The sequence below is a fragment of the Scleropages formosus genome, chromosome 8 (assembly GCF_900964775.1).
Source record: "Scleropages formosus chromosome 8, fSclFor1.1, whole genome shotgun sequence".
Lineage (NCBI taxonomy): Eukaryota > Metazoa > Chordata > Actinopteri > Osteoglossiformes > Osteoglossidae > Scleropages > Scleropages formosus.
Window position 1 is genome coordinate 13,974,025 of NC_041813.1, and position 22,467 is coordinate 13,996,491.

A 22,467-nucleotide genomic window follows, 5' to 3' on the forward strand; every position below is an offset into this window, starting at 1 on the left:
GAACAAATCACAAAAATGTCATTTAGGAGTCTAGAACTCGTTGAAAAACCATTAAGAGATAAAATATGTTTTGATTAATGGTTTTGTGTTGGACTGTGGAGGGAGTAGATTATATCAGATAAGATCTGCTTGAACCACCCTTCTCCTCTTGACTCTAGTAGCTGTCCAAGGCAAGAAGGAACCACCTGGTTCTCACAGGACAACATCACGGCACAATCTCTGAATTCAATAGGCTTTCATTTTCAAATACTCACACATCCTTTACTGTATTGTTTGTAGATTATTTGTTGCACTGCTTTCAAAATTTGTTACTGCTGTATGTGGTTACCTCACCCCTGCCATGGAGCTCTGTATGTTCAATGTGTGTGAAAATTATCTGCATGGTCAAATTGCTTCTATCTGCAACAATACTTGGCCATTAATTATCTCATCCTAGATGCAGTGTGGGTTCAGCTGGTGCTTGCTGTGTGGTGGGTCTGGGGTTCAAGCCTTGCTTGGGGTGCCTTGGAACAGATTGGCATCCGATTCTGGGCGTGTCCCTTCCCCCTTTGGCCTTGCGCCATGTTGCTGGGTACGGTTTGCCGCGATCCTGCTCGGGACAAGCAGTTGTTGACAATGGCTGGATAGATGCAGTGCATATACAGCATATTGAATTGAATTTAATCTAGAATACCTAGGAGGGGTGGGCTGCCACTTGGACCCTAAGAGGTTTTTTTTCTTCCTCGATTTTCAGTTGGGAGTTTTTTGTTCCTTTCCTCCATGGCCAGTAGGCATACTTATAGCTTTATAGAAGCATTGATAATGTATTACGCTAGTTTGTAGTTAACTGTCTTCTTTGTTTCTTTGCCTTATGCCTGTGTTCAAGCGCTCTGTCACTGCATTGAATTGTGACTATACAGTATTGTATGATACATTATTTGTTAATCCCTTTTTTGATGCAGAGAATGTCAGTGTTTGCAGTTGTTCACAATTTTGACAGCTGTGATTTATATATGATTTATACAGGTGGTTTGTGACCCTGAGGTGGACTTCAGTATAAGGTCTGTGAACATGGTGCCACCAGTTCCATTTCACTCATAAATACAGGCCATGAAATCCTTGGTCTGAACTGTTCTTTTTGGATTTTTATACATTATGTAGCAGCTGTGGGCCTGTTTTCTCAGCTGTTCAGGTCTGAAGCGCTACGAAGGCTGTGAACTATAGGAATCTCTACATTCAGTTTAATTTTGCCCTTGATCAATCTGAGGAAATCCTGTTTTGGGTATAAATGCTAAGGGAACTGAGGTAGTGCAGATGTCAAGCCCATAGTTTTTGTACCCAGTGGACTGATGATTGGAAGAGTAGTTGTTTCAAAGTGAAAGACTGTGACCCAGGAGGCCATCAACTGGAACAGACCACCTGGAGTCAGTCCTTGGGGCTTTACACCGATCAGCCACAACATTAAAACCACTGACGGCTGAAGTGAATAACACTGATTATCTCGTTACGATGGCACTTGTCAAAGGGTTTAATACATTAGGCATCGAGTGAACAGTCAGTTCTTGAATTTGATGTGTTGGAAACGGAAAAAAATGGGCAAGTGTAAGGATCTGAGCGACTTTGACAAGGGCCAGATTGTGATGGCTAGATGACTGGGTCAGAGCATCTCCAAAACGGAAGGTCTTGTAGGGTGTTCCTGGTATGCAGTGGTTAGTACCTAGCAAAAGTGGCCAAGGAAGGACAACTGGTGAACCAGCAACAGGGTTATGGGTGCCCAAAATTCACTGATACGCATGATGAGCGAAGGCTAGCCTGTCTGGTCCGATCCCACAGAAGAGCTACTGTAGCACAAATTGCTGAAAACCTTAATGCTGGCCATGATAGAAAGGTTTCAGAACACAACAGTGCATTGCAGCTTGCTGCGTAGTTGCAGACCAGTCAGAGTGCCCATGCTGACCCCTGTCCACCGCCAGAAGTGCCTACAATGGGCACGTGAGCGTCAGAACTGGACCATGGAGCAATGGAAGAACGTGGCCTGGTCTGATGAATCACGTTTTCTTTTAGACCATATGGACGGCCGGGTGCATGTGCATCGTTTACCTGTAGAAGAGATGGCAGCAGGATGCACTATGGGAAGAAGGCTAGCTGGCAGAGGCAGTGTGATGGTCTGGCCAGTGTTCTGTTGGGAAACCTTGGGTCCTGGCATTCATGTGGCTGTTACTTTGACACATACCACCTACTGTACCCAAAGATCGTTGCAGACCACGTACAGCCCTTCATGGCAACGGTATTCCCTGATGGCATTACCCTCTTTCAGCAGGATAATGTGTCCTGCCACACTGGAAAAATAGTTTAGGAATGGTTTGAGGAACATGACAAAGAGTTCAAGGTGTTGACTTGGCCTCCAAATTCCTGAGATCTCAATCCAGTCAAGCAGTGGGATGTGCTGGAAAAACAAGTCTGATCCATGGAGGCCCCACCTTGCAACTTACAGGACTTAAAGGAACTGCTTCTAACATTTTGCTGCCAGATACCACAGGTCTTATGGAGTCCATGCCTCAACAGGTCAAAGCTGTTTTGGCGGCATGAGGGAGACCTACACAATATTAGGCAGGTGGTTTTAATGTTGTAGCTGATCGGTATATACAAACACAGAAGCAGAAACAGCAGCAAGATTAAACATTTTTAGGTGAGGTTAGCACTTTAATAAATATCTTAGGCTATATGACCAGTGAAAATGCCCAGTTACATTAAATTAGTTTATAGCTGGATGCCACCAGTGGAATCAAGGTGCATTCAAGTATGAATATGGATTATAATGTGCACTTTGGAGGCTGATGACAGGCACTGCTGGAGGAAAAATGGAAAAAAGCTGTGTTGTGCTCTGCTATTTGGGACTTGATGGCCCTGAATCACTTCCCAGAAGGGAGGGATTGTAACATATGATGGCCATGGTGAAAAGGGTCTGCCATCACCTTCCCTGCAGACGTTCTAGTGTGGGAACTATGTAGATCCTGCAATTTCAGAATTGCACTGCTGATGGTCCTTTTTGCTGAGTGGGTGATGATGCTCTGTGGTCTGACCTTGTCCAGGATGGGCTCCTCGGACCAGATGGTTAAGGGTCATCATTCCTAACAGCAGTTTGAAATTTAACAGCCCCAGAAAGTACATCCTCTGCTGGTCCTTCTTTATTATGGAGTTTATGTTGGCTTTCCATTTGAGCTCTAAAGAAATTTATGCCTCCTGGAAATTGAAACTCCATCTTGGTCACTATTAAAATGGGGTACTAATAACGTGAGTGGGAGGAGGGGTGCGTGCTCTAAATATCCACACAATCATCTCTATGGTACAAGCTGTACCATGGTCGCAACTGCTATGTGTGAGCATGCTAACATAACACTGAATACACCATCGTTTATACTTACCAGAGGCAAAAACGGCACCGGATCTGGGCTAAAGAGAAACCCCATACTTTATTTCAAACCACCTTTTTATGCAGTCCATCATGAAGTCTATCGTTCTGACTGCTACTCCTAGACAATGTTCACACTGCAGTTAATGTGTAAATGCAGCACAGGAAGGATGCAATACCTGTTTCGTCCCAGCATCACTTCCATAAACCAACAAGCAGCAGTCTATGCCATTCACTTTGAAGCAGGCGGAGTGAGTTTTCCCCCCACGGAACTGAAGGGAAACATGTCCTAGGTTGTTTTTTATTTTCCAGACAGGATATATTGCCCCCAGCCTTGCACCAAATGATTCCAGAATATGATCCGGACAAGTAGTTAACAAAAGTGAATGATTACCTTTGCTGTTTAGTTCCTAGTTTCACTGTTCCCACAGATCACTGAACAGCTTGTCAAAAGGCAACAGAATTTTCCAGTGTCCCATGACTGAACATCAGGTGGACATCAGCCTAATAACTCAGTCCTCTGGTCTTAGGAATGGACAGCTGGTTCCACCACTGAGCACTGTAAAGGAAGACTGGTCTGTGTTGTTAGTCTTCCACCAGGAAGTTAATGAGGGCTGTCCTGGGGGAGAGGATGGCCTTCTTGATGGTACTAGTAGCAAGGTGCTGGAGGCCCAGCGGGCTCTCCAGCACCAGCTGCCGCACCTGATCCACATCCTGGGCCACCTGGCTGGGTACAGTGACCACCCCACAGGCCCGGTTGTTGATCTGTATGAAGCACAAAGAATATGGGCAACAGAGCTTAGGAGACAAACCCACTCTGAATAACTTGGTCTAAAAGCCCTTAGGCAATCATACCTGTTCAGAGTAGTCAGTTTGCACTGCATCTCAGCAAACGGGGAACAAAACACACACTGCAGTGCTGAATACTTCGGGAGCTTTTACCCTGACCACTACCCAAAGTCCTACCCCAACTCTTGCTAACAGTGTGCTGTGACAGTGCAGTGCTAACAGCATGCAGTGCTAACAGTGCACACACAGTCAGTGTGTTTAGCCTTGTGACCAGCAGATCCTGGGCGGGATACTCACCTGCACTGAAACATCCACACTTTCAGGGGTTTCCAGGTACTTGGGATCCACAGTGGGCCAGGGCTTTTGGAGCACATCGCCTCCTACAGACAGCAGGGCACTTAGTGGGTTCTGTACATGAGACAGGCCTGGAGGATAAGGAGATTAGAGGTCAGTACACAGAAAGGGAAACACACACATGAAAAAATAAACCTAGATGCATTTATGCACATATACACCAACATACATGTGCAGAGCAGCACAGGAACACGCACGCACGCACGCACACACACACACACACACACACACACACACACACAGAATACAGCCTTCAAAAAGTCTCTGATTTCAATGCTTTTAATTTTTTGTTTTGGGTGTTTACATTTTTACTTACTTTTCTATTTAGCTGTTTTTTTTAAAGGGATTTAAAGCATTATGCAATTTACCCATTTGCAGGAAAATTACAGTAAGGTCATTTTTACTTTATAAATTCAGGGTAAGTACCTTTATCAAGGGTACAGCTAGAGGTGGGATTTAAGCCTGTGTCCTCTGAGTCAAAAGGCAGCAACTCTAACCACCATGCCTCCAGTTGCCCTCTCTGCATAAGTATGCCTGTAATCATGCACAGAGGAGAGCAGAGGCCCCTTCCAGGATGTTGTTACTTTCATTTAGTGTTTGTTTCAAATACAAACAGAAACGTATTTTACACGCTGGAAGCACAGCAAAAATATGACTGCTAAAGATGACAGACTACCTCTCCACTTTATGAACTAACAATCAGTTTTTATAAACTTCAGGAGATTCAAGGAAAGTGTAAAATTAGGAGGACTTATTTTTGTTAACTGGCAAACTTGCTTTATTTCTGCATTGCTGTAATGTGTTTATCTTCCATAGTTATACACATGTGTCTTCACATAAGGGAACACATACTCACCTCTGCTGCTCACGTGATTCAGATGCAAGCAAATGGAAAAACATAATAATACTTGCACATATTAAGGACACCTCACCTGCCCAAAGCTCAGATGCCAGGTGGGGGGCCATGGGGGCTATCATCATGCAGAGCACTGCTAGGGCCTCTTCGAACTCGATGCTGTGCAGCACCACGTGGGGGGAGCTTTGCTGAGTCATCAAAACAAATAGTCACGTAACATGCTGACAAAATACTTTTTCTTTTTACATTTATTTACTTAGCAAATGCTTTTCTCCAAAGTGACTTCCAGTTAATTCTATGTAGTGTTATCAGCCCACTCATCTTATTCACCAAGGCGACTTACACTGCTAGCTACAATACTTACAAACCCCATTTCCAGAAAAGTTGAGACACTTTCTAAAAATGCAACAAAAACTAAAAACTGTCATTTGTTCAATCACTTGAACTTTTATTTAACTGATAAAAGTACAGAGAAAACATTTTCAGTGTTTTCACTGACAAAGCTAATTGTATATTGTAAATAGAAAAAACAACAGAATGTGACGCCTGCAACACACTCAACAAAGTTGGGACAGAGGCAAAACAAGACTGAAAAGGTTACAAGTAACACTGTTCTGGAAGGTTCCACAATTAGCAGTTTAACCGGTAACAGGTGAGGTTATCAAGATTGAGTATAAAAGGAGCATCCACCAAAGGCTTAGTCTTTGCAAGCAAGGATGGGTTGTGATTCACCACTTTGTGCCAAACTTCGTGAGAGAAGTGTCAGTCAGTTCAAAGACGGTGTTTCTCAGTGCAAGATTGCAAAGAATTTAGGTCTTCTACCATCTACAGTTCATAATATCGTGAAAAGATTCAGGGAGTCAGGGAAAATCTTGGTGTATAAAGGTCAAGGGCGGAAACCGCTGCTCAATGCGCGTGACCATCGAGCACTCGGGCAGTATTGTTTGAGAAACTGTCATGCTACCGTGATGGACATAGCCACATGGGCTCGGGAGTACTTTGAAAAATCATTGTCACTCAACACAGTCCGCCGCTGCATCAAGAAATGCAACTTGAAATTGTATTATGCAAAGTGGAAGCCATTTATTAATTTTGCGCACAAATGCCACGAGTTCTCTGGGCCCAAAGTCATCTGAGATAGACCGAAAGACAGTGGAAACGTGTTCTGTGGTCAGACGAGTCTACGTTTCAACTTGTTTTTGGGAAAAACGGACATCGGATTCTACGTGCCAAAGATGAAAAAGACCATCCAGACTGTTACCAACGCTAAGTGCAAAAACCAGCCTCTGTGATAGTATGGGGGTGCATCAGTTCCCACGGCATGGGTGATCTGCATATATGTGAAGATATCACTGATGCAGAGACTTATGTTGGAATTTTGGAGAGGTGTATGCTGCCATCAAGACGACGTCTTTTCTCAGGAACTCCATGTCTATTTCAGCAGGACAATGCCAGGCCTCATTCTGCATGAGTTACAACAGCGTGGCTTCGGAGGCATAGAGTGTGTGTGTGCTTGACTGGCGAGCCTGCAGTCCAGATCTGATCCCTGTTGAAAATGTATGGCAACCATCACAAAGAGGAGAATCAGACAACAGGGACCACGGATTGTTGAGGAGCTCAAGTCTTGCATACAGCAAAAATGGGCAAAAATTCCACTTGAAAAACTGCAACAATTGATTTCTTCAGTTCCCAAATGATTACAAGATGCAATTAAAAGAAAAGGTGATGTGACCCACTGGTAAACATGCCTCTGTCCCAACTTTTTTTGAGTGTGTTAAAGGCATCAATTTCTAAATTTGTTTATATTTAACAAATAGAATTAAGTTCATCAGTGAAAACACTGAAAATCTTTTCTTTATCCTTTTGTCGGTTAAATAAAGGTCCAAGTGAATGAACAGATTAGTTTTTGTTGCATTTTTAGAAAGTATCCCAACTTTTCTGGAAATGGGGTTTGTACAATGAGTCACTCATCCATACATCAGTGGAACACTCTCTGTCACTGGCACACTGTGGGTGAACCTCAACAGCATGTCTTTGGACTAAGGGAGGAAACCCACGCAGACATGGGGAGAACATGTAAACTCCACACGGACTGGGTGGGGATCGAACCTACATCCTCTAGTACCACCCAGGCGCTGAGAGACAGCAGAGCTACTCGCTGTGCCACTCTGCCGCCTCTTATCTCTGTGAACTGAAAAACTGCAGGGTCAAAGTCAGTGAGCAGTGAAAACCCACACAGACTGTCAAGTATCCCTACAGTCAGCTCAGCTGGTGCTCCCTGGTGCAACTTACAGAAAGAGCTCTGGTGAGGATCATGAGGCGAGAGATAGCAGCATTGAGCAGGAAGTCATCTGTGTAATGATGTGTGACCTGGGAAGGGAAGGGAATGTCTATGGCAGGTTAGCTCTGCTTGAACCCTCCATGTCTCCAGCTCTGATGTGCCCATGATTCGAGCACTTTCACCGTAATCTCTAATTGGAAAGGCTATGACAGCATTTACAGAAGCTCACTGGAACACAACAAAAGTGTATAACTGACAGCCTTTCCACCAAGCACAGCAGCATGAGTTAGAACATCACATTCTACCCCTCTGGATACAGCAAGAAGGGGCACTGGTAGCAATGACACACAGTGCATTACATAGACAAAGTCACTTGTCATAAAAACATGGCAAGAAAATTAACATAACTCACTCATAAATATAAATATGTGTTGATTGTCTTCCTATAACTGTTATGGTCTCTATGTATTTGTTATTATTTTTTAAAAATACAAATACAAAAGAAAAAATAATTATACAAATAACAGAAACAGAACAAAACAGAGCAAATGTCATGGGGACAAATACACAGATAAAACAAAAAGTTGAAACGTATAGAATTCAACAGTCTCCAAAGCTTTCAAGTTAGTGGAGGCCAGGATGGTATTGATACACTAACTGGCATTTGCTACAAAATAGAACACAGAGACAAATTCACTTTTATGAATACTAAATTCTGCAAGTGAAATGAGAAGATTAATCAGACTGTAAGCGAATCTCATATGCAGTGATGGAGAAAGAATCTGGCAAAGCTCCTTACCGCAGACACGGTGGCATTCTTCAATGTCCAGAGCTTCTTGGCCTCCACATGTTCTTTCCTGCTGAGCATCTCAGAGTTGGGCGAACCGCTTGTCTGCCTGGCCTCCCTCAGTTTGGTGACGAGACCCCACAGCCGTGCCTGCCAGCGCAACACTCCTGCGAGAGCATCCACTAGGGGGACAGGAAAGGAACAGGCAGGTCACATAGAGCATTGCAGATACAACACTGAGGTTACATGAAGGGGGCAAGATGGACTGAGGACAAGTAATAATAATGAAGACATGGGAGTCTGTTAAGGTTTGGAGAGATTGTGTGGCAAGCTGAGGGATGTCAAGGTGCTAAGACTGTGTGGTGTTGTGATAAGACCTTCTAGGATCTTCTATTACATTTCTGGGGCACGACGGATCCCTCACTTTTGTGATCCCACAGAATGTCTTGCTCAGGGGGTGCTGCAGACAGGATGCAGAGACGCACGGTGTCAATGCCATACTGATCCACCATTTTCTGGGGTACTAAGCCATTGTGTTTGGACTTGCTCATTTTCTCCCAGGTTACCTTCACACTCCGTCCACTGCCAATCTGGACTGGCTCAGGACCTGAGGGAACACACCCAGCCTAACATGTACTCCCAGAAAGGCACAAAACTCATTGTTACATACATTACATATTTCCTATGTAAAACCAAGCATCAGAATCCCCTGGAGTGAGAGATGGACAGACACCAGAGAGCACACTGTTCTGAGTTCCCTTCTCCTGACTCCCTTGTTCCAGCTTTAAGAGTTGGAAATTTAACACTTAACTCAATTTAGACATTTTACATCTGTGTCTTCCTGGAAGAAGAAGCAGGGAACTGTCACATCTAGCAACTACAGAATGCTCAACTAAAGAACAGGCTAAATAACACCTGAATCCAGTAGAGAGTGGGGGAAGCGGAGTGAAGGGGAACCAAAGTCAAAACACCCCCTTTTTGTGTTTTTCATGAGTACAAGACCATCCTGGTCACAGTGTAGATTGTGCACTGGACACAGCATGTGCTATATTCTACACCAAAACTGGAACTGACAGGCTTAGACCATTTACATCTTCAAGGGCAACAGGCTACTACTGTATTCACCCAGAGGTCTGTATCTTTACTGACACACTGGAAAAAGAAGTGATAACTAATATTATTAATCATTCTATAATCAGAGTTGTTGCAGTGAGGCGGAGAAAAGGCGTTGTCAAACTCATTACTGAAAGTGACATAAACAGTAACAGATATTTCTGTCACTGATGACAGATCAACTGCTGAGAACCTAAATCATCCAGTAATGGCAAAGAGGCTGGGGGGGATGTCAGAAACACCACATCATGATGTATTACTCATTACTCCTCACAGCTTACACGACACTCACTGCACCACAGAACTACACAGCTGCATCTTGAACCCTTGTCCACATCCCTTTGACAGCTAGCAGCCCATGGTCCTCTTCCCCGTCCAACTCACCTGAGAAGTCCACATCATTTCGTGACAGGTACTGGCCACTATCTGCTAGGCAGAAGGTCTGACCCTTGATCAGACCCAGAACCAAAAGTTTCTGGAAAGGCTCCCTGCCATAGGATGAGAGACAGGTACACACAGGAGAGTTTACAAACATGTCTGAGTTCATGCATTTCTACATATGCACATACACATAAGCGCACTTGTGTGCCGGAACACATAACTGCTCACACACACAGACAAAATGCTGTGCTCTGACCAGAGTCCTTCGCAGCGCAGTTCTTCAAAGTCAGTGTGTAATCTTAGCGTATGCACATAATGCCCACATTCCTCAGTACACCTGTTTTCTGAAACACTACCCTTGTGTGGACTTCCTGCATTTGGAATATACCTGTGCGAAACCAAATGCAGATCCTTGCAGAAGTGGCTGAAGAAACGAGCATAGTAGAGGTGCATGACTGCGTGTTCCTGCCCCCCAATGTAGACATCCACCGGCATCCAGTGGTCCGCAAGGGAGTGGTCAAAGGGCCTGGGGCAAATATGACAGCATTCATTGGAGAGAAGGAGAGAGCTGTACCACTGCTCACAGGAAGAATAAAAAAAGTATGGAAAAAAAAAAGCTACGTCAGCTCTCTTCTCTTTCTACTTCTCTGAGATGTTGCTTTTGAGAAGAGCGTCTGTTAAATCAATAAAGGTAAATGTAGGGTTGCCGGGTAGGCTCCGGTTCCCCGTGACCCCGTATGGGACAAGCGGTTCTGAAAAAGGTAAGGTAAGGTAAATGTAGGGATACCCACTAGGGGGCAGCATTGCAAAGCACACCATGCAATGTGCTTTCACTGTGGAGTCATTTAGCTCTGATACCATTCAAATCCATTCAAACTGCCCAGGATATGGGTGGGCAGAAGCCCAGGGTATTATGAGAAATAAGACAAAAACTGCTGAACACTTGAGTCACTTCAACGTGTCTGTGACACTTGGTCACCTGTTTGAAACCTGATCCAGGAAAGGCAATTTTTCAGGAAATGTACATTGGACAATGTGGCTCAATGAATCAATCAATTGCTAGATCAGTCATTAAATTAAATTAAATACCTGGATTTTAACATTCAAACCTTTCACATTTACATTTATTCATTTAGCAGATGCTTTTCTCCAAAGTGACATATATCTTAGAAAAATACAATTTGTGCATTACATTCAGAGAAAGAGAGACATAGTTGCAGATGAGCAATTCTTAAGTAAAGTTTGTTTGTTTCTTTCCACAATATGCACCGATGTTCATTGCACGAGTACATGCATAAAGCTCAGAACAGACAATTCCTGATCACCTTCCTACAATTTTAAGGTACACAAACATTTACATAAACATATACATACTTTTCCTAAAGATGTTGAACTACACACACACACACACATTTTCAGAACCGCTTGTCCCATACGGGGTCACGGGGAACCGGAGCCTACCCGGTAACACAGGGCGTAAGGCCGGAGGGGGAGGGGACACACCCAGGACGGGACGCCAGTCCGCCGCAAGGCACCCCAAGCGGGACTGGAACCCCAGACCCACCGGAGAGCAGGACTGCGGTCCAACCCACTGCGCCACCGCGCCTCCCCGATGTTGAACTAAGGAGCCACATATTCATTTATTGTATTGTTTATTATTCAGCTTACTGCCATGAATATTTAGTTTATTGCTTTTTCCCATGAGCCTGTGGCTTTCTGGCAGCAGGCCAAGTTCTACCCTCAGTCTGCAGAATACACTGATAGTGGGCAGGTAACCTCTTCATAGTATAATGTTTGTACCAATATGGGGACATTATCAGAGGGGGTTAGCAACAGATTACATATACTCCTTTACTTGTACTTAAGCAAATTTCTGGTCCAGCTCTCACACCATGAAGACATGTTGTGATTCATCTGGCTGTTTGCAATTGCAAAATGAATGGATAAACTCCCATAATGCCTCATGACAGACAGGTAGGACCTGACATTTGAGCCCGACCAACATACTGCTGTGTGTTCCTTGGGTCCGTGTATCTGAAGTAATACCAGGCTGAGTCCACAAATGTGTCCATAGTGTCTGTCTCCCTCTGTGCTGGACCTTGGCACCTGAGTGGACGAGGGACTGAGTGTTACACGCTGCCAAAAAAACAGTGACAGATATGGAAACCAATTCTGGCAATTCACACAATACTGTGCCTTGAAAAAGTATTCACCCTGATCTCTTTTTGCACAAAGTCTGGAACTTTTTATTTTTTAGAATGGGACGTTTTAACAAATTATAATTCAGATAAAAACATAGTGGTCAGAGTTGTCGCCTTTCAGTCAGAAGGTCCTGGGTCTAAATCACTGCTGTTATTGTAAGTTTGCTTGAACCAGGTACTTCACCTTAATTGCTCTAGTAAAAATTATCCAGCTGTATAAACAGGTTAAATCACTGCAAATAACTTACCATATGAAACTAACACCGTAAACTGCCTTTGACAAAGGCAACAGCTGAAGAAATACTGTAATCTGGGGTAGCATGGTGGCACAAAGGATATCAGACAGGGCACTGGCTGTAAGACCATAGGTAGGTTTGATTTCCATTCCATGCAGTTTGCATGTTTTCCTAGTGTTTGCATGATTTTCCTTCAAGTACTTCCACAGTCCAAAGCCATGTGCTTCATGTGAACCAGTGACTCTAAATTACCCTTAGTGTGTGTGCATATGTTTGTGTTTGTGTGAGTGAATGAATGAATTTGTATGTTTGTGACTGCCCAGTGATGGACTGGCATCCTATCCAGGGTGTACCCTGCACAGATTTAGGAAGCACACTTTGCTTCTGGGTTGGCCACTAGACCACCACAAGTCAGTACTTCATGCAATCATACAACTAATGCAACAACACAATGCCTACAAAAGTCCACTCTTAGCCCCAGTATGCTCTGGCCAGCCTCACACACTGACCTGGGGCACTGCGTGTTGGTCCAGTGGGTAGCAGCCTCCAGAGGTGACTTCCCCTTCGCTGTTAGAGACGAAAGCTGTGGAAGTGTGACCGGAAGCTCCTCCTCGGGCACTGCCACTGTGCCACATGTGGGGCAGTGCACCACAGGAATGGGTGTGCCCCAGTAGCGTTGCCTAGAGATCAGCCAATCCCGCAATTTGGTGCTGGTGAAGTGGCCGCCCACACCCCTGTCCCTGGCTTTCTGGGTGATAGCATCAAAGGCTTCCTGCCTGCTGAGACCAGTAAACTGTGGAGAGACAGAGAGAAAATAGAGGAGGAAAGGGTTAAAGTGTCCAAGAAACAGAATCTGTTATTCATATTGGTAGTAAGAGGATGAAGGGGAATATACGAATACAGGCAATTCCCGGATTATAAACAAGTTCCGTACCTAAATCTATCTTTAAGTTGGATTTGTATGTAAGCCGGAACGGTTGGGTACGGTTTGTGACTAACATGAGTTAGTCAAATGTTTGTTTTAGTATGTAGTATATTGAGTACCTTTCCATGCATAAAAAACATTAAAAAAACACTTCCGGATACAGTAAAATATCTTAAATATAACAGTACAGTGATAATGATAATAATAATAATAATAATAATGATAACAAAAAAAACAAGAATGTAACTACGGTATTTATAATGAAGAGAGACATAGAAAGATAAAATAATAAATGTTACTACAGTATTTATAATAGAGAGAGAGAGAAGATGAGGTGGAGGAGAGAGAATGTGTATGGGTACGTATAAAAAACATTAAAGAAACTTTAATGTTCGTTTTTCCAATGTTCGCTGGCATTCCACCGTTTTCCGATCGCTTTATTATTTCCACTTTAGTTTCAATCATGATCGTTTTCCTTTTCTTTGATGCATCACCATCACTTGCATCACATTTACGCTTTGGTGCCATGGTTAGGAGGGTAAAAACAAAAAAATTAATGCCAAATACAGTAACACACAAGACACTGTTAACAGCAACGTGGTCCGTGCCATACTGAGTGGCCAGGAGACTGAAGTGTGTGTGTGTGGACCCAATCATGGGATCTTTACTGTCGGTACACAAGGGAGCAAGCAAGATTTGTGGTTGGGGACACGCATTGGTTGGTTGAGGCACAAACGTAGGTCTTGGAGAGAATCCGATGTTGTAGTCGAGGAGGCGATGCAAGTGTCAGAAGTCGTGGACATCAGGAGTAGGAATGAGGGATTGAGGAGAACGAGGGACTTGGAAGAATGGGTAGGTTGTCATGGGTTCTCTCGAGAGCACTGGAGATATGGGTTTCTCAAATGAGATTCCACAACCAGGGTGTGCAGGTGCAGCTTCTTTAAACCCCACTGCTCTTATTTTGGGCAGGTCCAGACGTTTGGGGCATGGGCGTGACAGTCCGACTGAAAAGAAGGATGTCTTTGTCTTACATCAGGCTCACGTGCCCACGAGCTGACGAACCGCTGTAGACATGCAATGTTTTGAAATGCAATGCAATGTAGCACCCGTTTGTTATTACGAATCATTGTATGTAACTCAAATTTTTAATATAGTAGGCTTTATGGGGGTGGTTTGTAAGTCGGACGTTCGTAATCAGAGGACAGCTCGTATTAACCAATTCTCACTAGCTATCAATAACTGATTACGCCAGGTTGAAGGACAGGGTGCTAGGGTAGCCACACACAGATATACACCGCAAGAATATCTGACATGTGCAAGAATTTCTACTGATGAGAATTTAAGAAAACTAAACAATGGACAAGTGCAAGTTAAAAGAAGTACAAATGAGGAGATTCAAGCACAGAGAGTGAAAAACATGGGATGTACGGTCATTCCCCATTATCTGTAAATCACGTGTTCCTGGGAACAGCCTGTATAGTGAAAATCTGGATAATAACCAGAAGTATTGCAATAATTTCAATGGGAAACATTTTAACTTGTTCAAAAGCCATTTCAAGTTCACTCCAATATGACCCTAAAACAGATAATACCATAAGAAAAAAGTCGTGTGGCTGGATAACATAGTGAATAACAATAAATGATAATTTCATATCAATATAACAACAAAAATACAGATTTAATAAAGTCAGCTTACTAGAATAATGCACAATTGGGTGCTTTAGAATTGAGCAGTTCTTGTATCTTGAAAGCCAGTATAAGTGTGGTGTTACCCATCAGGCAGTGTGTCTAATACAATCCATTTAAGGCAACTTTTAATTGCAGTCTCTGTTCACACAGACTGGATGTCTCTTCCTGATCCATATAACCAAAAATTTGGGCAAAGACTTTACATCCATTCATTTAGCTGATGCTGTTCTCTAAAGCAGCTTACAATGTTAAGATTGCTTACATTTATTCATTTATACAGCTTGGAATTTTTTACTGGAGTTTTTTTAAGATAAGTACTTTGTTCAAGGGTATTAAAGCTGAAGGTGAGATTCGAACCTACAACCCTTGGGTCCAGAAGGTGAAGAAGGGAGTGTCCCATACCTCTGCAGAGCTGCTCAGTGTGACTCTTCCATCAGGGTGGGTCTGTAGCACTGTGTCCCATGTGAGGCCAAGCGCACTAGCCAACTCTGCTGCCTCCACACTGCAGTCTGGCACCCCTGTGTACAGTACGTGTACAGGGCATACAAAGAGGAAATTTAAGAAAAGGGGTAACTGATTAAAAATTTAAAAAGTAACTTCTTCTATGGGTGCACACCTAGACATATTGACAAATATCTTGTTAAGTGCTATAAAGGGTCCTAAAGGAATGAAGGTGAAATTTCCCCTATAATATATGAAACTGTCTAATATACTACTGCTGTAACAGTACATCACAACATGAAATGTGCCAAAAATAAAAATTTGCTATTAAATAGTAATATTTATATTATTATAGAGGCAACATATACTAAAATATGGACAGAGTTCATCTGCTATGGAATGGGTAAAATACATTTATATATAAAGACACAAATTGTAACAAAGATGTTACCCAAGTCCAGACAAAATGCTGACTGGTAACTGGTAGGAAAGGTAAAGTGTGGAAGTTCTCAGTTCTGGCTCCATTGTGGTGGAATGACCATCCCCTCTCACTCAGAATTGCAGAAACTCTGTCTACATTCAAGAAGGGCCTGAAAACTCACCTTTTCCGCACTCACTTTGCCCATGATCTCTCAAGCTCACGTATAGTGAAAATGTTCATGCACTGTAACTTTATGATCATGCCCAGATAAACCTTTACACAGCCACTACTTCTGTATTGAATGTAAATGTTTGTGTACCTTTTAAAAAAAAAAAAAACTGTTGGAAGGTCATCAGGATTCGTCCATCCTGAGTTTTACGCACCTACTCGTGATGAAAATCGGTGCATAAAGTGTAAACAAACAAACTAGGTTTACTTAGAAATCACATGTCTGCAACTATGTCTCTTACTCCTAATGTAATGCACAAATTGTATTTTCTCTGAGATGTATGTTGCTTTGGAGAAAAGCATCTGCTAAATTAATAAATGTAAATGTAACTGAAAAAACTGTCTACAGTAAAGAAGGTTTTGTAATTAAGGACTATAAACTTGTCTCTTTCTCTCTCTCTCTCACACACACACACACACACACACACACACACACACACACACACACACACACACACTTACCAATGACAGTGTCCAGGTGATCTTGGAACTGCTCTTGGGAAGAGATGATCACAGGCACTTCCTGGCCAGTGAACACATTAAGAGCAGTGACAGGCGTCAGACAGTCTGCCAGGGGTGCGAGGGAAAACATAAGAGGTCACAGTGAAATCACAGGTAAGTAGGTACTGTATGCCTTGGCTCTTCATTAACAGCATTCATTAGTCAGTTCTGTCAGAGCTTTACCCCAGAAATCATACAGCCACTGTCACAGCTTTCTTACATACATTAAACATATTTTACATGTGACACTGGCACCCCACATGGTTAGTTTGTCAAGGTTACTATCCTCATGGGGATAGTGTAAAGTTCTTCACAGCTGTTGGAGAGAGAAGCGGGGTTCTGAAGCAAGGCTGACTGTAGCAGATAGCTCTCTGATTCCCCCCAGAAAAGGATGTAAGGTAGGTCCTCTGAAGGCTATAGAGACAGTGACTCGCTGAAGTGGATTTAGGATCAGGGAATCCAGAAGCCCTTTGGATCGTGGATGACGGGCCTTGTCGTGGTGGAAGGACTTATGTGATCTAGGGATCTCCAGAGCTATATCGTCGGGAGCAGTATGCTCCTGGTAAGGTCTCCCATGGCAACAAGGTCTGGAGTGAAGATCCAGACTAATATGATCTGAAAAACCCCTATGGCGAACGCAAACAAGTCAAAGTTTACCCTGCTCAAAATAGGGTCACTGGGGACCTACCCCTGCAGCCAGGCTTGTGGGTTGTGTTCCTTGGCGAGCGCCCTGTCACCGGGCAGCCCACGTAACCTGGGCGGGCTTAGCCCGAAAAGGCAACTTGAGGAGGCCATGTGGGCCGACCACCCGCAAGGTCCAACATGGGGGTCCGGTGCAATGACTTTCAGGCAGCAAGAGGGGGCAGGGTGGCACATAACATCACGGACCCCCGTGGGAGAAACTGGTTCTTTGAACGTGCAATGTAACCTCACTGGAAGGAACGGAGCCAGAACTGGTGCAGGAGGTTGACAGATACCAACTAGATGTAGTTGGGCTCACCTCCACTCACAGTGTTGGCTCTGGAACCAAACTTCTCGATAGAGGGTGGTCTCTCTCCTACTCAGGAGTTGCACAGGGTGAGAGTCACCGGGCAGGTGTGGGGATACTCACAAGCCCCTGGCTGGTTGCCATACAGCTGGAGTTTGTCCTGGTGGATGAGAGGGTTGCCTCAATGCGACTTAAGGTCACAGAGAGGAAAACTTTGACTGTTGTGTGTGCTTCAGAGTATTCTCCTCCTTGGAGAGAGCAGGTGGGGTTCTGGACAGGGCCCTACCTACAAACTCCATAGTCCTTCTGGGGGACTTCAAACGCTCATGTTGGCAATGACTAGGAAATTTGAAGTGGGGTGATTGGGAAGAACGGCTTGCCCGATCTAAAACCGAATGGTGAAATGTTATTGGACTTCTGTGCTAGCCATGGTTTGTCCATAACAAACACCCTGTTCAAACACAAGGATGCTCATAAGTGTACTTGGTACCAGAGCTCCTTGGGCCAAAGGTCAATGATCAACTTTGTAGTCGTTTCATCTGACTTGAAGCCATGTGTTCTGGACACTCGGGTGAAGAAAGGTGCTGAGCTGTCAACCGATCACCATCTGGTGGTGAGCTGGATCAGATGGCGGGGAAAACTGACGGACAGGCTCGGTAGACCGAAGCGCATAGTGAGGGTATGCTAGGAATGACTGGCAGAGGATCCTGTGCAGAATGATTTTAACTGCCACCTCCGTGAGAACTTATCCCATGTCCCGGAGGAAGTAGGGGACATGGAATCTGAATGGATCCTGTTCAAAATCTCCATTGTCGAAGCAGCCAGGCACAGCTGTGGCCAAAAGCTTGTTGGTGCCAGTCACAGCGGCAACCCAAAAACCCGCTGGTGGACACTGGTGGTGAGGGAAGCCGTCAAGCTGAGGAAGGAGGCCTTTAAGGCCTGGTTGGCCCTGGGAACTCCTGACTCAGCAGATAGGTACTGGCAGGCAAAAAAGGCTGTGGTGGTTGCGGTTGCAGAAGCAAAATCCAGAGCATGGGAGGAGTTTGGAGAGCCCATGCAAAAATGACTTTCGGTCAGCCTCAAAGAGGTTTTGGAGAACCATCTGGCAGCTCAGGAGGAGTCGGAGGAGCTTCGCTCAAGCTGTGCTCAGCAAAGGTGGAGAAACTCAGACCTCAAATGAAGGTATTTTTTGGAGGTGAAAGGAGCACTTTCAGGAACTCCTAAATCCGAGAGATATGCCTTCCTTACAGGAGTCAGGGCCAGAGGCTTCCATGGTGGCAGAGTCCATTTTCCTGGTGGAAGTCACTGAGGTAGTTGGAAAGCTCCACAGTGGCAAAGCACCAGGGGTGGATGAGATTCACCTGGAACTGCTTAAGGCCCTGGATGTTGTCGGGCTGCCATGGCTGATACACTTCTGCAATGTTGAATGGACCTCGGGGACAGTGCCTTAAGACTGGCAAACTGGGGACCGGAGAGTGTGTGCCAACTATTGGGGTATCACGCTTCTCAGCCTCCCTGGGAAAGTATATGTATGGGGTGCCAGTGCCACTACTGCGGGCCATTCGCTCTCTGTAGACGTGGAGTGAGAGTTGTGTCCACATACTGGGCATTAAGTCAAGCCTGTTCAATGTGGGCGTTGGACTCTGTCAAGGTTGTGCCTTGTCTCCACTCCTGTTTGTGGTTTTCATGGACAGTATATCAAGTCACAGCTGAAGTCAGGAGGGCATTCTATGTGGGGGCTGGAAGGTGATATCTCTGTTTTTTGCGGATGATGTTGTCCTTTTGGCATCGTCACATGGATGCCTCCAGCACACACTACAACAGTTTGCAGCTGAGTGTGAAGTGGTTGGTATGAGGATCAGCACCTCCAAGTCTGAGTCCACAGTTCTCTCACGGAAAAGGACGACATGCCCCCTTCAGGTAAGGGGAGAAAATTTTGCCCAGGTGGAGGAGTTTAAGTATCCGGAGTCTTATTCACAAGTGAGGGGAAAGGAAGCGTGAGATTGGCTGCAGACTGAGAGCAGCGGCAGCAGTAATATGGTTGCTGTACCGGACTGTAGTGGTGAAGGGGGAGCTGAGCCATAAGGCAAAGCTCTCTATATATCTGTCGGTCTATGTCCCTACCCTCACCTATGGTCAGGAACTCTGGGTAATGACTGAAAGAATAAGATCATGGATACAAGCAGCTGAAATTAGTTTTCTCCGCAGGGTGGTGGGACTCATTCTCCATGATGGGGTGAGGAGTTCGGACATCCGGGAAGAACTCAGAGTAGAGTCTATACTCCTACGCATTGAGAGGAGCCAGATGAGGTGGTTCGGGCCCTCTGGGTGCCTCCCTTTGGAGGTATACCAGGCATGGCCAACTGGGACAAGACCCCAAGGTCAGCCTAGGACCCGCTGGAGAGGTTATATCTCCCAGTTGGCCTGGGAGCGGCTGGGGATCCCCTGCGTTGAGCTGGAGGAAGTCGCGAAGGACAGGGATGTCTGAGCTTCTCTGTTCCTTATTGCCCCTGCAGCCCTAGAAAGACTAAGCAGCCTAGAAAATGGATGGATGGATGGATGGATGGAATCCTGAATGCAATGGAAGATTTTTTTTTGTACTGTGGAAGTTTGTATTGTTGTCCATTCTTCCTGATGAGTGTGGCCATCCCTACCTGACAATCAGCTAAATGATACAGTAAAAAAAAACAAAGCATATGATATGAACACTAATATACCGAGAGAACGGCATGAAGTGTATTGGGCAGCAGGTGGCGCAGTGGTTAGAGTTGCTGCCTTCTATCCAAAAGACCCAGGTTTGAATCCCACTTCCTGCTGTAGTGTCCCTGATCAAGGTAGCTGCCCTGAATTGATAGAAACATTTCTCTGCTATAGTAATGGGTAAATCAGTGTAAGTAGGTCTGTAATTTAAGTCACTTTGGAGAGAAGTGTCACACATACTTTCTGAACCGCTTGTCCCATTCGGGGTCGCGGGGAACCGGAGCCTAACCCAGCAACTCAGGGCGTAAGGCTTGGAGGGGGAGGGGACACACCCAGGACAGGACGCCAGTCTGTCGCAAGGCACCCCAAGTGGGACTCGAACCCCAGACCCACTGGAGAGCAGGACCCGGTCCAACCCACTGCACCACCGCGCCCCCACGCCCCCCTAGAGAAGTGTCAGAATAAATGTAAGTAGGGAGATTCTCACCTTTATCCGGCTGAAAGGCCTCCTCAAGGGGTCGACGGCAGGGGCTGGAGCCTTGCAAAAGCCAGTGGGAGGGCAGGATGGAGACGAAAGCAGCCCCAAACACAGCCTCAGGAGATGATGTGTAGGCAATCAACTTCTCTCCCGTCTCCTTTCCGTTCAGCTGGGGAACATACACAGGTACAGGTGTGTTTAACTGGTGTGGGTGCCACCCATATGAATCCAAGGCTTAGTTTAACACCTTTATCATAGTACAGCCACTAAGAAAAGGCAGCAATCATTCATATAAATTGCTGCTAGAACACTGTAAATGTAGGAATGTAGATGATAAATATTTTTATTAACATGCATTCAACAGACCTATGCATGTGGTTTATGCTAAAAAAATGAAGAGAGAAGAGCACAATGTCTCCACTCGTTCCATACATAGATTAACCCCTAGTGAGTGGGATTCTCCCCTGAAATTAAAAATTTTGATTCAAAGAATAGGCTTAACCTGTTTCTGAAAAGCTGGTCATTCAAGTCACTGTTGAAAACATCTAAAATCAATAAGGTCGATTTACTCTGATTATTTACAAACTAAAGTCAGTCCATTTAACGGTAAAACATACATATCCTATCTGTTCTGTTTTCATCTAAAATTCATTATTTTGATACACCAAATTACCTGGTACAGGTACTTTAATTTGTTCTAGAATAATTTACCCTGCTGTGTAAATAATTGTACATAAAATGAACACTAGGTCACTTTAAACGGCAGAAACAGCACAGGAACCTGCAGCAAAAGTATGCGTACCTTCAACAGGAAGTCAAAATAGCAGCCAGTGCACTCGCCGATCCAGTTTGCCTGCATCATCTTGACTCCGTACCACTCTGGCAGGTCTGCTAAAGCATCCAACAGCGGCTGTTGAACACATGAGAGTAACAGTGATGTCACACTACATGTGCTAGCTACGTTTTAAACTATATTTGATGAGAAATATATTAGTTAAATTTAATAATAAAGAATCTAATAAAGTCACACAGAAACATCATGCTGACAAAAAAATGCACATTTTTATCCTTAAATGAGTCAACACACAAGTGACAAAATATGTAAGCATTCAGTCACTGGTGGGACCACTTCAGCAGCAATAACCTCAACTATTTCCTGTACCTATTCTATTTGTAATTATTTTAAGCTATGTTGGTAGAATGTCCTTCAGCTTAGTGACATCTGAGGGCTGTTTTGAAAGGACAGGTCACTAAAGATCCTGCCAGATTCCACTGGGGTTTACATTTAATTTTTCACAATGCTAAATGTTTTTAATGTCATTTTGGTTCAGCTTCAGGTCATGGGCTGAAGTGTGATACCTTCTAAAAACTTCTGATGTAATGGAAAAAGTCAACGAAGAATGCTGTCCAAGTTCTGAGACAGCAGGGCAGACCAAACCATCACACTCCCACCATGCTCAGACAACTGGAATGAGACAGCATGGGTGTGGGATTTTGGAAGGAGCGAATTCTAACAACCAGATATAAGGCCTTCTCCCCAGTAAATGTGTTTAGTTAGTGTCTAATTTACTTTTGTTTCATCCTGACACCTGTGACAACTAAGGCCCAAAATAAATCAACACTATAACATCATTTTTATTTAAATAATGGCCACAACAATCATGTTAAGAGAGAAAAGGAAACTGGTTTGTCTTTTCACTATTACAG

The 22,467-nt window shown here is 44.3% G+C and overlaps 1 protein-coding gene across 3 annotated transcripts in view; it reads right to left on the reverse strand.

Moving 5' to 3' along the window:
- Positions 1-3,558: 3,558 nt before the first annotated feature.
- The window catches only part of LOC108935838 (probable leucine--tRNA ligase, mitochondrial), a 36,211-nt gene continuing 17,302 nt past the window's right edge, over positions 3,559-22,467 (reverse strand). For 2 of the 3 annotated variants that reach the window (XM_018754743.2, XM_018754742.2), the window contains 14 exons: positions 21,563-21,670; positions 20,770-20,929; positions 16,556-16,660; positions 15,406-15,521; positions 12,899-13,182; positions 11,960-12,058; positions 10,341-10,478; positions 9,956-10,059; positions 8,883-9,065; positions 8,471-8,640; positions 7,683-7,760; positions 5,467-5,578; positions 4,478-4,605; positions 3,559-4,156 (listed from right to left, as the gene is read on the reverse strand). In XM_018754743.2, the coding sequence (XP_018610259.1) occupies positions 3,977-4,156; positions 4,478-4,605; positions 5,467-5,578; positions 7,683-7,760; positions 8,471-8,640; positions 8,883-9,065; positions 9,956-10,059; positions 10,341-10,478; positions 11,960-12,058; positions 12,899-13,182; positions 15,406-15,521; positions 16,556-16,660; positions 20,770-20,929; positions 21,563-21,670 (1,965 nt within the window). In that variant the 3' untranslated portion in view covers positions 3,559-3,976. The remainder of the gene's footprint in view (positions 4,157-4,477; positions 4,606-5,466; positions 5,579-7,682; positions 7,761-8,470; positions 8,641-8,882; positions 9,066-9,955; positions 10,060-10,340; positions 10,479-11,959; positions 12,059-12,898; positions 13,183-15,405; positions 15,522-16,555; positions 16,661-20,769; positions 20,930-21,562; positions 21,671-22,467) is intronic. The other variant, XM_018754744.2, reaches the window with a different exon arrangement.